Source organism: Hemibagrus wyckioides, linkage group LG13 (assembly GCF_019097595.1).
Source record: "Hemibagrus wyckioides isolate EC202008001 linkage group LG13, SWU_Hwy_1.0, whole genome shotgun sequence".
In the NCBI taxonomy this organism is placed as follows: domain Eukaryota; kingdom Metazoa; phylum Chordata; class Actinopteri; order Siluriformes; family Bagridae; genus Hemibagrus; species Hemibagrus wyckioides.
Genome location: NC_080722.1, coordinates 23,972,495 through 23,986,265, shown reverse-complemented (window position 1 = coordinate 23,986,265; position 13,771 = coordinate 23,972,495). Strand labels below are relative to the sequence as shown.

The 13,771-nt window shown below is 39.3% G+C and overlaps 1 protein-coding gene across 8 annotated transcripts in view; it reads right to left on the bottom strand.

Moving 5' to 3' along the window:
* Positions 1-13,771, bottom strand: part of tanc2b (tetratricopeptide repeat, ankyrin repeat and coiled-coil containing 2b) — a 170,680-nt gene that overhangs the window by 95,843 nt on the left and 61,066 nt on the right. For 3 of the 8 annotated variants that reach the window (XM_058405728.1, XM_058405729.1, XM_058405730.1), the window contains exon 1: positions 6,080-6,359. The exons of the other annotated variants lie outside the window; for them this stretch is intronic. In XM_058405728.1, coding sequence (XP_058261711.1) covers positions 6,080-6,344 — 265 coding nt within the window. In that variant the 5' untranslated portion in view covers positions 6,345-6,359. Of the gene's footprint in view, positions 1-6,079; positions 6,360-13,771 lie in introns of those variants that run through there. 8 annotated transcript variants of the gene reach the window in all.

Below are 13,771 nucleotides of genomic sequence, written 5' to 3'. Positions count from 1 at the left end.
TTAAACGATAAAAAAAATAATCTGTGTGGGTTTTAGTTATCGATCTACAGTGTTAATCATCTGTGATGCTGGGAAACTTGTATGGCATATATGGATTTGTTCCTGGTCACTAATAGTCAGACCACAGAGTCGTTCTTGGCCACAGGCAAGTGACTCTGAATACCTTATCAGGCAGGTCAGTTTAGAAGAAGCCTTTATTTATCATATTACACTACAATGCAGTACAGTGAAATTCTTATCTTCACCAGCTGCTTAGAAAGTCAGAGCACAGGGTCAGCTATGACACAGCTCTGGAGGAGAAAGGGTTAATGGCCTTGCTCAAGGGCCCACTAATGGCAGCTTGAACTATCAGAAACCCTTAACCATAACTCAAAGCCCTAACCAATCAGCACTGAGGGTTTTATGTAAAATGTTACCGTTTAAATAAATGTGCAGTACTGTGTAATGCGTTTGCAGCATTCATTTATTTATTTATTCTTACAGACTGGCTGGTCAAAGTCTGATACTAATACTAAAGGAATACTGATACTGATACTCATATTAAACAAATACTGATACTAAAGAGATACTGATACTAAACAAATACTGATACTGATACTTAAGAGATACCTATACTGATACTAAAGAAATACCTATACTGATACTAAAGAGATATACTGATTTTGATACTGAAGAGATACTGATGCGACAGACATACTGATACTAAAGAGATACCAATACTGATTCTAAACATATACTAATACTAATACTAATACTAATAATAAAGGAACACTGATACTGACACTAAACAGATACTGATAACGATATTTATACTAATAAGTAAACAGATACTGATTCCAAAGAGATACTGATACTTAATAGATACTGACACTGATGCTAAACAGAAACTGATATTTGTTACTTATGATACTCATAATAAACAGAAAATGACAGTGGTATTGCATTACACCCCTAATGCACACATATACACTGGTCGTGAGACCTGTAGGAAAGATCACACTGACTGATAGCTGAATATTAGTAGCCTTGGGGTCGAACGCTGTAGTGTATCACATGCCCAGTAACTGTTGTTTTCCTGGATAACAGCATCCTCACTTCCTAGCCTGACACAGTCCTGAGTCTAAATCTTTGTTTAACAGTCACAAATAACAACTGCACCTTTTCCAACTGTTATATGGACTACAAAAAATATCAAGAAACTGCTTACAGTGCTTTTCAAATGATTGATGGTAAATTAACTTTGGCAGGCTGGTATATTCCAGCAATAGCATGCCTCCACATTTATTGGAAATTGCTGTCTAGTTAAGAAGCATCAAGCGCGAATTTAGCAGAGCCAAGATCAATTTCCCATTAAGTTCCAAGCATGGACAAATGAAAACACTTTCTCTCTGTAAACTCACATCTGGAGATCAAGATAAGGTTTCATATTTATATAAGATTGAACCGCTGAGATTGTAGACTGAATGCTTTCAAAAACTCGAGCTTAAATTTTATCAAGAAAACTTTTTTTTTTTAACTTCCTGCTGACATTCTTGTTTCTACGCAGTCTGATTTACTACCTGAGGATGATTGTGATGGTTACAGGTACAGCGTGGACACAGCAGGTGGTATCAGCTGAGAAAGTGGTGATGTATCAATAACAACAATGACAAGCTTCAATTCTTTTATAGAACATGCACGGATTCAATTCAATTCAATTCAATTTATTTTGTATAGCGCCTTTTAAAATGAACATTGTCTCAAAGCAGCTTTACAAAAGAAGAGAAACAGAGAAAGGGGAGGGGAAAAAATTAAAATAATAAAAAAAACAGAAATAACTAGAAATAAGAATAAATTATTAAATTAAATTATTAAACTATTTTATTTTATCCCTAATGAGCAAGCCTGTGGCGACGGTGGCAAGGAAAAACTCCCTGGGATGATATGAGGAAGAAACCTTGAGAGGAACCAGGCTCAGAAGGGAACCCATCCTCATTTGGGTGTCACTGAACAGTAAATAACGTAACTGTAAATAAATAATGTCCTTTCTATAACAGCAATCAATGGCCCATGAGGAACTATTAGGTCAGTGTAGTTTCTAAGGTCATTATAGACACTAATTCTTTGCTGTCACGGGCTGACAGATGAAATGGCAGATCTGTGATGGTGTGAAAGTCCCCAAGTGGCTCTGTCCATGGCTGTCTCCTGGTCCACACAGATCCATTCACAGCATCAGTGGGCACCACCAAGCGACGAGACTCCGACCAGGGGTAGGGCAGTGGTCACAGGATCCACTCAGCATTTCATCAAGGCAGAGGTAAGCTGAGTGGTTAAAATGGTGCATACATTATATCATCGCATTCGCATTGGCTCCCCAGTGAGACGCAATCTAATCCAAAATGCTGAGCGGCTGAATGTCAAAGGCCTTGTTCAAGGACTCCGAAGTGGCTCTGTGCCAGATCTGGGATTTGAACCATAATGTCACTAGAAACAAAACTAAACCACTCAGCTACTGCTGCCTCCAGTCCACTTTATGGATTAAATCCATATCTTAGCTTGCTGATACTGCAATTATAAATACGTGCATTGAAACAAAATGTATGTCCAAAAGGCATAAATATGGTAAAGACTGCAAAATTCAAACCTCACAATATATAATATATTATTCACATCCAGTCCATTCTGTATGGGTATTTCTGTATCTGTCTGCTTGGTGAATTGATGAAAATGTATAAATGCCGCAGAAGTAGTCAATTTCCAGCAGACTCGCTTTAAAATTTCAAGAGATGTACTTGAATGAATCATCAGTGATAAAACTGTAATAACACAGACATCTGTGCAGGAAAGAGCACATCAAACTGCACATTACTCACTCTCTCTCTCTCTCTCTCTCTCTCTCTCTCTGTTTCCTGTTACTGCTGATATTTTTATATCAATATTTTATGTATTCTTTAAAATACGATTAAGATGTCGAAGAGATAGTGGTGCTAGAATGTAAGTGAGATTTGAAGAAAAAAAAAGAAAAAGAAACAAGACGGGGGAGATGGAAAATGTCACTCGTAAGAATTAGATGCATTTGTTCTGTACAGCATTAGCCAGAGTGACAGGAGCATGAAAATACCGTCAGACCTTATGCAACGTTATCTTGAGAACGAGACGGCGGCTGAGTCGACGGGACTGCACTCACCGGCAGACAGGAGATAGACAGAGGTGAAGAGAAATAAACAGAACATAAGACAATGGAAGGAATTGAACCAAGAACTGGATGAAAATCTAAGGCTGAGAAGAAAAAAGACAGCTATAAAGAATATGAGTAAAAGCTAACCTAAGGAGTAACGTAAAGGAAAAATTCACAATATTTAGTGACATTTAATGATGTTTTATTTTATGATTCCAAATCACTGACTTCACTGACCCACTGGAATTTCATTTCATTTAACCATTTCCTACCCATCTGACTACCTTCTAATAGTGCTGCAGGTCCCATTCACCCTTTGCTTCATCCCTAGCTTCAAGACAGAGCGATGCAGCAGTGCTTCAATCCTCTGTCCAGCTATTTCACCCATTCGTATAAACACTCTGCTCCAGCAGATCAGACTCCACAGCTTCAGTCTTCCTGATAATCATCTACGTTTATCATCTCACAGGTCACTGACTGCTCCAGTCGAGATTCCCTGCTCTAACTGCATAGTTGTGTAGCTGCATTTCATTCTGTCTCCAGTACGTCTTAACCGAGTTCTTTTAGCACTCAAGGAACTAAAAAATGAAACCTGACCTTTATTACTTACAGCTGAGATCATTTCAACCGCTGTCCGTCAGCAGATATATTTTAATTAATTAGCCATGCTAACTTCTCGTTGTTAGGGATTTTTAGAGGAAAAACTTGACTGTTATCGTGCATGGAGTAAAACATACAGACTATGGAAGGAAAAGCTGAACAGCAACAGAAGTATGACAAAGTGATACACAGAAACCAGGATTAAACAGTAGAGCAAATCAAACAGGGGTGATTTGTGAGACACGTGTTCAGGAATCAGGGGATGATGGTGTTGGGTTACTGATCATAAGGTTGTGAGTCAAAATCCCAGGTATACTAAGCTGCCACTTTTGCGTCCTTGAGCAAGACTCTTAACCTTCAATTGCTCAGTTTTATAAATGAGATAAATGTAAGTCGCTCTGGATAAAAGCATCTGCCAAATGTAGTTAAGAACTGATCGAGCATAACAATGAAACTCACATGATGACGTTTCCTGAAAATTGCTTGATTTTGTTCATACAACCAAATCTAATACATGTTGAATATCAGCTTTGTTTATTATAATGTGTTCTACTGATTCAACCTCAAGTCCAAGTACATCTTGTTTTTATCTGATCTAACAGATCAGATGCATAAAGCAGGTTCAACCCCGAAGTCTGCAATTTCCCATCTGTCATTCTACCAAATTTTCACTTGAATGCTTTATACCTGCCTGTGAAGACACAATTTAAAAGTTCTTCATATTTTCAGGCCCTAAAAAATTCTGTTTTTCTTCATGTTTCTACTTTTTAAACGCGTCTTACCAAAAGCTGAAGTCTAACCTGATAGCTAAAACAAAAATAAATCACACGGTAAAATAATTCTGTGGTCATGAGTAGAGATCCATGGACAGAAAATATTCTTATAAGTATCTTTGGTCGCTCTGAGTGACATTTCTGTTTAAAGTCGCTGATTGATGGGTTGGAAGCACAATGCAGTAGTTTCCTTTAATTTCCGCAGGTTGATCATCTTCAGGATCTTCAGCATATAATCAGCCATGGAGAACTCGATTGTTATAGAATTTGGCCAAGACTTTATTGCAATCATCAATAGTTAAGTCATTGTAAAGACTGCTAGAATCACACCATATGATTAAAAAGTGGGTTTGTAAGGTGGTGGGTCACTGTGCGCCAAAATAACAGCTTCTACAAGTCTCTGGAGTGATGCAACAGATCTGTAGCCATGAACACCATTCTTCCGAAAGATATTCGCTGGAATTTCCAGCTGGGGTTTAGATGATGCTGGAGGACAGCAGGGTGAAAAATCTCTCATGGCTGAGATCTGGTGATTGTGAAGGCCATTGCATATGATTTCTATGATTTTCATCCTCGTCAAGCTATTCAGAGAGCTCTTGTGTGAGCTCTGTGGAAGGGGGCGGGGCCATCTCTGAAGAGTCTGGTGTGTGATTGGTTGAATTTGTACCATAAGATCCATCATTATTATCATTGATTAGGTCAACCATTATTATTATATGATTATAGATCCATAACTCTGCCTTAAAAAAAGAAAGCCTTAAACATAAATTGCCAAGATGTTTTAGTCTAGAATCCTGATCAGATATATTTTAAAAAATGTTGGAACTGTGTGTCTAGATTCTGGAAAATATTTTTCTGTAGATAAATAAAAGACAAATTAAAAGAAGACCTAAGTGGTAAGGTAGACCCACTAAACCATCTCCAGGCTCTGTAAAGTTCAGATGTTTCAGTATCTGATACGGTTAAAGCCAGACACGCAATATTGATGCCGGTTGGATGCACAATATAATATTGTACCCACGCAGGCATTGTATGTCCAGCTTAACCTCATCTATAATGAATAATGAGCAAATCCTAAGAGAGATCGTGTCGCAGGCTTTCAAGCTATCCCTGGTGTCTGTTTACATCGGGGAGCCCAAGAAACCCGCAATAACATAACTAAGCGTTGTAAACAGTAGCTGCACTGATTCGCCACTTAAAAAAAAAAACATTAATACTTTAATAGTCATTCAGCTTTGTGTAGCAAGAATCCAGGAGCGAGACACATAAACCCGGGCAAATATGCAAATAATATATGAAGCATATGGACACGGTGTACACAAATTAAGTATTCGGGTACAATTATACACAAAAAGCAAGCAAACGTATAGAATGCACAGTAAACAAACTCTGTTACTATGGTAACACGTTCAGTAATATCTTCAGAGGACATACATGTAATCAAATACAGTTTTGAAGGCACTGAGCCACACCCACACATACACACACCCACAAACACATACACACACACACAAACACACACACACACACACACATAGCCTTGGCTCACCTCTGGCTACAAACAGTGTGTTTCCATAGTGCTTGAAAATCCTGAGGTGAGCAGCGTCTGCACAAATTCCACACAAAGAGACACAGAGCAAGAGAGAGGAAGAGAATATAGAGGGAGGGGGAGACGGATGAGAGAGGAATGCTAATGAAGAGAGAGGACAGAGACGATGGGAAAAGGAGGAGAAAAAGAAAAGAAAGCAAAGGAAGGAAAGAGAAAGGGAGAAGAGTCCAGACTGACGGAGGGCTTTCAGGACTCTGAGCTGCATGGAAAGCAAGCACCAGGTGTCTGTGTGTGTGTGTGTGAGAGAGAGAGAGTGTGTGTACATACAAATGAGTGCACACATACAACAGCAGCGGCAGGCATGCGTCCTTTCAGCTCAGGGTTATAACTCTCTTCTTTTTCTCCCTCTCTTTTATAGATATAGCTGGATGTCCTACATTCAACCACTGGTCACTTTTTTATTGCCTTTTTCTCATTTCACTGTCAAAACACTTTTGACCAAAGAGGCAAATCAGACACACACACACACACACACACACACTGTCTCATGCTAGTCTGTACATGTCAGTGTTAGTCATAGCAGTGACCAGAACATGCACATGCACACACACACACACACACACACACCTTTGAGCTAGGTGTGGTCGATGCAGCTTGAATGATTGAGCAGCTCAGACTCAACATGCACTCCTTCCATGTCCACTCTACTGCAGCAGCATTTTTCAACTCTTACACTGACTTTCAGGCTAAAATTCACTTTGTTCATCATCATGGCACAAAACATGGCATCTGATCGGTGTTTTTCATTACCACCGGTGCAGGCAGTAACCTTCAAAGAGCAAAGGAACTATAAAAAGGGAGTGAAAGCAAGCTGTTGTTCAGAAGAAAATCACATCACCTCATTGTATGCTTATTGAGATGCTGTCATCTGCACACCTTCTGGCCATGTACACATGCTTTTTGGCTCAAATGAATGAACCTTAGGACTTCATTCATACAGTAAACTCTGTTGTCATACAGCCATCATTCCCTTTCTCCTGCCACCCTCATAGAGCTCGAACCTCATGCATACCTCATATCCCTAATCCTCCAATAGACTCATATCATTCTTCTTCACAGCTATAGTCCATGTATTTCATACTTTCTGGAGCCATCCAGACCAGTGTGGCTATACCCCTGATTAACGTGACAGTTTTGTTTATTAGTGAACTTCTGTTACTTAATACAGTACTCATTGGTGGATCTTGCCTTGGTGCTCTGAGTTTCTCACATTCCCTGTTGTCAGGCATGTGAGGATGTGAAACTAGTGAATTTGAGTGGATCTCCCCATCATATTATCTACTAAAGAATTTGTAAACTCTGCTAGCATACATACAGGGCCAGAATTGGGCTTTCCTCATATGTGTGAAGAACAGACCTACAGGAAGTATAAAAAAACAAGGTTAAGATGATCGTCAACCCAGACAGATTCCTCAATGAGAAGTAGGTTGACCTCTTCTCCAATGCCAAATAAAATCACAGTCAAATACCTGGATGCACTGGCCTGTGACTGGTCGGACCACCTATTGTATATATTTACACCTTGCACAGAATTCAGAGATCAGAGACGTTTTTTTACCTCCACTGTGGCCTGCGAGACCTTGGTTTTCCCTGCTTGTCTTAATAGTGGTGGAAAAGCTTAGCAGATTCTTTCCACAATAGATCTATTATTTCAATTAGATGAAAATATCTGACTAAAGTGTAGTTTGAGGGCTTGTGACCAAGCATTCAAGAATGCATTCATGAATGCAAGGATCTAGTACATTGTCCTCATATATTGTAAACATATTGCACAGCATTGGGATGGTGGTGGTTGATTGGGTGCTTATGAACTTGTTAGAGCTTTTCTGGGAGGAATGCTTAATCCACCACTCTCCCCCAAGAGCTGGAGTCTCTTAGGACCTCTCCTTTTGAGCCTACACAGGGAGCTGAAAAAGATCTCTCTAAATCCTACAGATCACGAGGTGGAGAACTACATGCCCTGGGGGTAAGCTCACTTTGCATGCAGTGGTGGCACCTGAGTGACTCTCCCCAAAGTCAGAACACTTACTTTTCGATTGTCCAGGGCTCCATGAAGGGAAACTGCTTAGAGGTGATCATCAGGTCCACTGTTCATCCACCACAGAGGGACGGTATGACACTTGGCCCCTACCATGATATATCACTCTACAAGGAATGCCTCCTCCTCATGGGTATTACTTTGAGGCATGAGACTTCAGGAAATTTCTGCTGCTGTAAGTCACCATTCACCTTCTATTGATTCTACAGGCTTAACATTGCCCTTTCCTGTGGTGTAATTGTAGCAGTCTTCTACAAACACCTGATTTATCAGTCCTAAGTTGGGCGAGATCCTCATGAAACTGTGTTAAAGCTTATCCTAGTGATTACTGCTCCAGGAAGTTAAGAAGATTGATACAGAATGCTACTTAAATATGTGACTGCGGACAACACCGGGAATCCCTGCCATTGAGAACCAGCTCCAATCCAGCAGTTTGAAGGTTCTAGCATACAATAAGTGTTTGATCAGTATTTATATCAAATACTACGTATATTCATATTAAAGGTCTTAAAATTCTTGACACACATGGAGATAATTCAAGGAATGTAAATAGTCACTCCTGAGAAACCAGTGATCTTGACCCCAATCTTAGACAACTGCCTGATCCATCCTGATACCCTACACCTGGTTGGATTCTAATCATTTGGAAACCTCTCACTGTTGCTGAGGATGAGCCACATAGACAGCCTGGAGATACATTAGATTACTTCAGTTTTGCTTTGATGGCTTGAGACTGCACTTGCACTATAATGGCTTTAGGACTGCAATTGCCACAAACACTTTTGCACTCAAGTCTCCATCAGTGAACAGCTTAACAAAATAGACTTCATGTTAAAAGTTGAATGGATGTCCAGGTTAAAACTGCACATTTTTGACCACACAGTTGTAGATGGGAATTATTGACAATCACGCTATCCAGTGTCACCCTGATGAGGATGGCTTCCATTTTCAGTCTCTTAAATTTTCTTCCTCATATTATCCCATGGAGTTTTTCCTTTTCACCATCACCTCTGATCTGCTCATTGGGAATAATTTAATAAATGTAAAGTTTACATCCAAAATTGATATATTTCTGTAAAGCTACTTCATGACAATGTTCATTGTTAAAGGTGGTATACAAATAAACTTGAACCGAAATGAATAGAGAGTGGCACCACTGCTGTAATGACAATAAATTGTACTGAAGAATACATTTATTTATAATTATACAATGTTTTGAACAGTACATGATAAAGTGTCAACATTCAAATTCTCATTTCATACCCATAACTGAATTTGAAAGGGGCGGAGGAGATCGTTGGGCAGTGAAGTAGATTAGTGCTAGGTGTATTGACCTATATCTAACTCATTCATATCTCTCTCACATATGTACCTCCATCTATCATTAAGTTACAGCCAATAAAACTTGAATGGCTGAGCAGATCAGACTGAATGCACACTTCCTTCAATGTCTCCTCTGCCTATTAAGACATGATCTCTAAGGAATAATTACCTAATTATCCACTGCTTTTACTGAATAGAGAGAGCGAGAGAGAGAGAGAGAGAGAGAGAGAGAGAGAGAGAGATAGAGAGAGAGAGAGGTACTTTGAGATCACATTATTCAATAGTGAGGTCAAACAAACAGGCTTGGCTCATCTTACTATTTTCAAGGGTATAGTACAGAAAATATGGTTGTGTCCTAATAAAGCAGTTTGGATTCTGAAGCTGGAAGGTCATACCTATATCAATATTTACATCCCAAACGGCCTTCTGATGTGCTTTTAGCTGGCTGATTTTGATCTTCCGCATCCATAAATCCTTCACTGTCCTTTGGGTTAGTATTCAGGGTTCAGGGTTAGTGTTTTAAGATAGGGTTTAGGGTTACGGTATCCCCATAATTCAGTGTGTTCACAAAAGCATTAAAAAATGGAGCTAGAAAAAGGATAACTGCATGAATATGAAGTGTGAAGTGCACTATTTCAGATATCATGAGTACATCAGTGGAATCACAAAACCCTATCATCAATATTCCTAGAATACCGAATTTGACTTTCAAAGCAATCTGGCTACCACCATATGCCTCTCTATTTCAGCCAACACATCGCTCCTGGTTGAGAGGGCTACACCTAGGCTGTCCAACTCTGCTCCTGGAGAGCTAGTTTCATTAGCATCTGCTCGCAATTGGCAAAAAACTTATGATTCATCCCTTGACTGAAATCTAGCTTCAGCTTGTTAGAGACTGTTTCAACCTTGTAGCCTTAAATATTTTCCACAAATAGGACATCCAAGGTGGATCTTATTAGATTAAAAAAGCATGTGACTAAAAAGCAATGCAACAAGAATCCAGGAAGGTATTCATAAAGTCTCCTCTCTGTACTGGAACTGGAGCTTTCCCTGAACAGCTGAGGCTTTAAACAAAGATCCACTTTTTGGTTAAGCTTTTAAGTAAACTAAATCTACACTTAAAACACTTTTACACTCTTATTTCTGATGCTGCAATGATTTCTACACTACTCCTCTCTTAGCTGAATGATATTCTTTACATCCTGGCTCGTCTATACAAGCACGCAGATCTATTTTTCACTAGGGACCACGAAGCACTTGGGTAAGTCACTTTGGATAAAGGTGCCTTCTATAAATGTAAATGTAATTGTTCTAAAACACAAACGTGTCAGAAGTGATGCCTTCGAGCCAAACACCGCCTGTTACCTTGTTTCATTTGTGCAACTTAACATTTCCAAATTCTTGTAATATCATGAATTTACACCAAAATTCTAGGCATAGCAACACCCTGAATTCTGCCTGTGGCACATAACAGATTGAGAAACGTGTCAAGGCCTTGAGTATGAATGAATATTAAAATCCCCACAAATTTAAAAATCTGATATATCATTAAAGATATAAAATAATAGAGTGTATAAAAATATAAAAATAACCAAGGTTAGTGTATCTGCCTCACACCTCCAGGGATGAGGGCTCGATTTCTCCACCATGTGTGTGTGTGTGTGTGTGTGTGGAGTTTGCATGTTCTTCCCATGCGACATGGGTTTCCTCTGGGTACTCCAGTTTCCTCTCCTGGCGCAAAAACATGTGCTATAGGATGATTGGCATCTCAAAATTATCTGTGTGTGTGTGTGTGTGTGATGGGTTGGCAAAGTGTCTCCCACCTTGTTCCCTGGGTTCCAGGTCTCCTGTAACCGTATGTAGGATAACTGGTACAGAAACTGGATGGATGGATCTTTGCCATTATGTTTCCTAGTGTCCAAGAGGTCAGGATCTAACGGTAATATATATCGAGCAAATATGTAGATCTGATTATTATTATTATTATTATTATTATTATTATTATGTAGAACAAAATCTGCAAAAATGGCTGAGAAAATGCATAGAAGACACATTTTTGAAGGGAATTTCTTGACTTTTCAGACACCTTGGACTTTCAGGGTGTTAACTGACAGAACAGATAACGTGTTAAAAATGAATAACCTTACATAATGGCCCTCCTGGGGGTCACAGAAATGCTGATGCTGAAGAAGAGTTTGACCCCCTGCGCTCTATAAAGTAAACTGTAGCTAGTCTCGAAAATAGTAATAGTTCTAAATAGCTCTCCCTCTCCACAGATGGAGTTGGACACTCTGGGGAACAATCTATCCAATCTGTATCAATCTTACAGCCTGCACACTTTCACCAAAGGTGGCATATTTGACAGAGATTTAATGTGTGTAGTCCTGAGTCGGTTTAGCTCTTAAAGCTAAAATATACACCTGACAAAGGACAATCTCCAGATGGATCGGAAAGATGAGACAATATCTGTGATCTTGGGGACTTGGGTGATAAGTGGACTCAGCTCAGGTTGAAATGGGGCCCAGCTGGAGAATGTGTGTCTGTGTGCGTGTGTGTGTGTGTGTGTGTGTGTGAGATGGACGAACAGGGGAACTCAGCGATGTGGGCTAATTGCAAAGGGAGCTCTGGGCCACAGTGGTGGAAAAGAAGGGGCCCATAAACACAAAGTGTGGCTTCATTTCCTCAGTCTCAGCTTTCTATCATCTATCATTCTTCCACTTATGAGAATGATGAGGTATAGCAGCCTCTTATCTTCACCTTATTGCATTCATTAAACGCTAATGTTTAATGACAGATGGTTCAAACACACCTGAATGCTGAGTGTCTGAGAGCAAGAAATCTGCAAGAGGTCAACATCAGTTCTATAGACTTTCAAGAATTTTGTACCATCTTACACACTATGTCTAGTAAAAGGAACATTCTATACATTATGGTTGGTTGTGTGAAGCTTCATTTACGTTCACGATGACAATGATGACTGATATGTTTAGCAAAAGAAAAATACAGCTCAACTCGAGCATCTACACGTGCACCACATGTTGGTTCCAAATTGGCAAAATTGAGGCGAGACGGCTCTGTAGATCTGAACCAACTGCAGCTTTCCACATATGTGTACAAGTTGCATTTTCAACAGAAGGCTCATTATGTGCCTGGATGGATCAGCTGGCTGTAGTGAATCAGTGCATCACTTTCAATTCAAATACATTCAAATGAAACTTGTTCCACAAACCTTACTATAAATATCAGTTGTCAGGATTTTACAGGAGTCTGTAAAGGTCAGCAACAAAACTCTATCACGTAACACTCTCTTCTATTTAATGAATCCAGAGCAATCATTTAGAATGACAAATATTATTATCTCTAAGTCACGGAGTCAGTGAATTACTTCACACCAATCATCTTCATTAAAATTGCCACTTTCGGAAAAAAAAAAATCACACATATTTTTATTCCAATGTTTCTTAGAGCACTTAGCATTCAAACACTTGACACACTTGAAATCAATCTGCCATTAATGCTTTTAACAACTGGTTTTTGTATCCGTAGCTCTCATTTAGTTTGTTGCTTTTCCTTTTTTTTTTTTTTTTGGTAGGTTTTTGTAATGTAAAAAAAAAAAAAAACTTTTATAAAAATGAATCAGAAGTTATAATAACCCGGTAGCCACGTCTTTTTATAATTGAGGATGTAGCTGTATCCAATTACGTTCAATCTCATGCTCAAAAGTAATTATAATGCAAGGAACAAAAGAAATTCAAAAGATCATCACACCCCCAGTGCAGCATGGTGGTGGTGGTGTTGGTGGTAGAATTATGCATGAGAGCTGCTTTTCTTCAGACAGAACTGGGGTTAGGAATCATGAATCATGTGTGCTATGAATAGCAATTGATTTGAGTGCAAAACCGTCAGGTGTCTAATAGTAAGCTGAAGAAGAAAAGGAATTTCAGCATGACAATCACACAACGGTGTACATCTCTTTTTGGATGGTGTAGCCAGAGATCAAACCCGAATACAACTACAAATCTGAGGGGTGACATGAAGCAGGCTTTGGAATAGGGATGCTTGTACAGTTTGATGGAAGTTTTTTGCAAGAAACAGTAGGAAAATATTGCTCAGTCAAGATTGAGTGGTGTCATCAAACCAAATCATGTGCACTTATCCAGGTAGGTATCTTAATTTTTACCCTGATTTTTTTACACTGGACAAAGTTCTGACACATTTCTACATCCCCAGAACCGGCCATTTTGACAGGGATGTGTAGTCTTTCTGTTCAT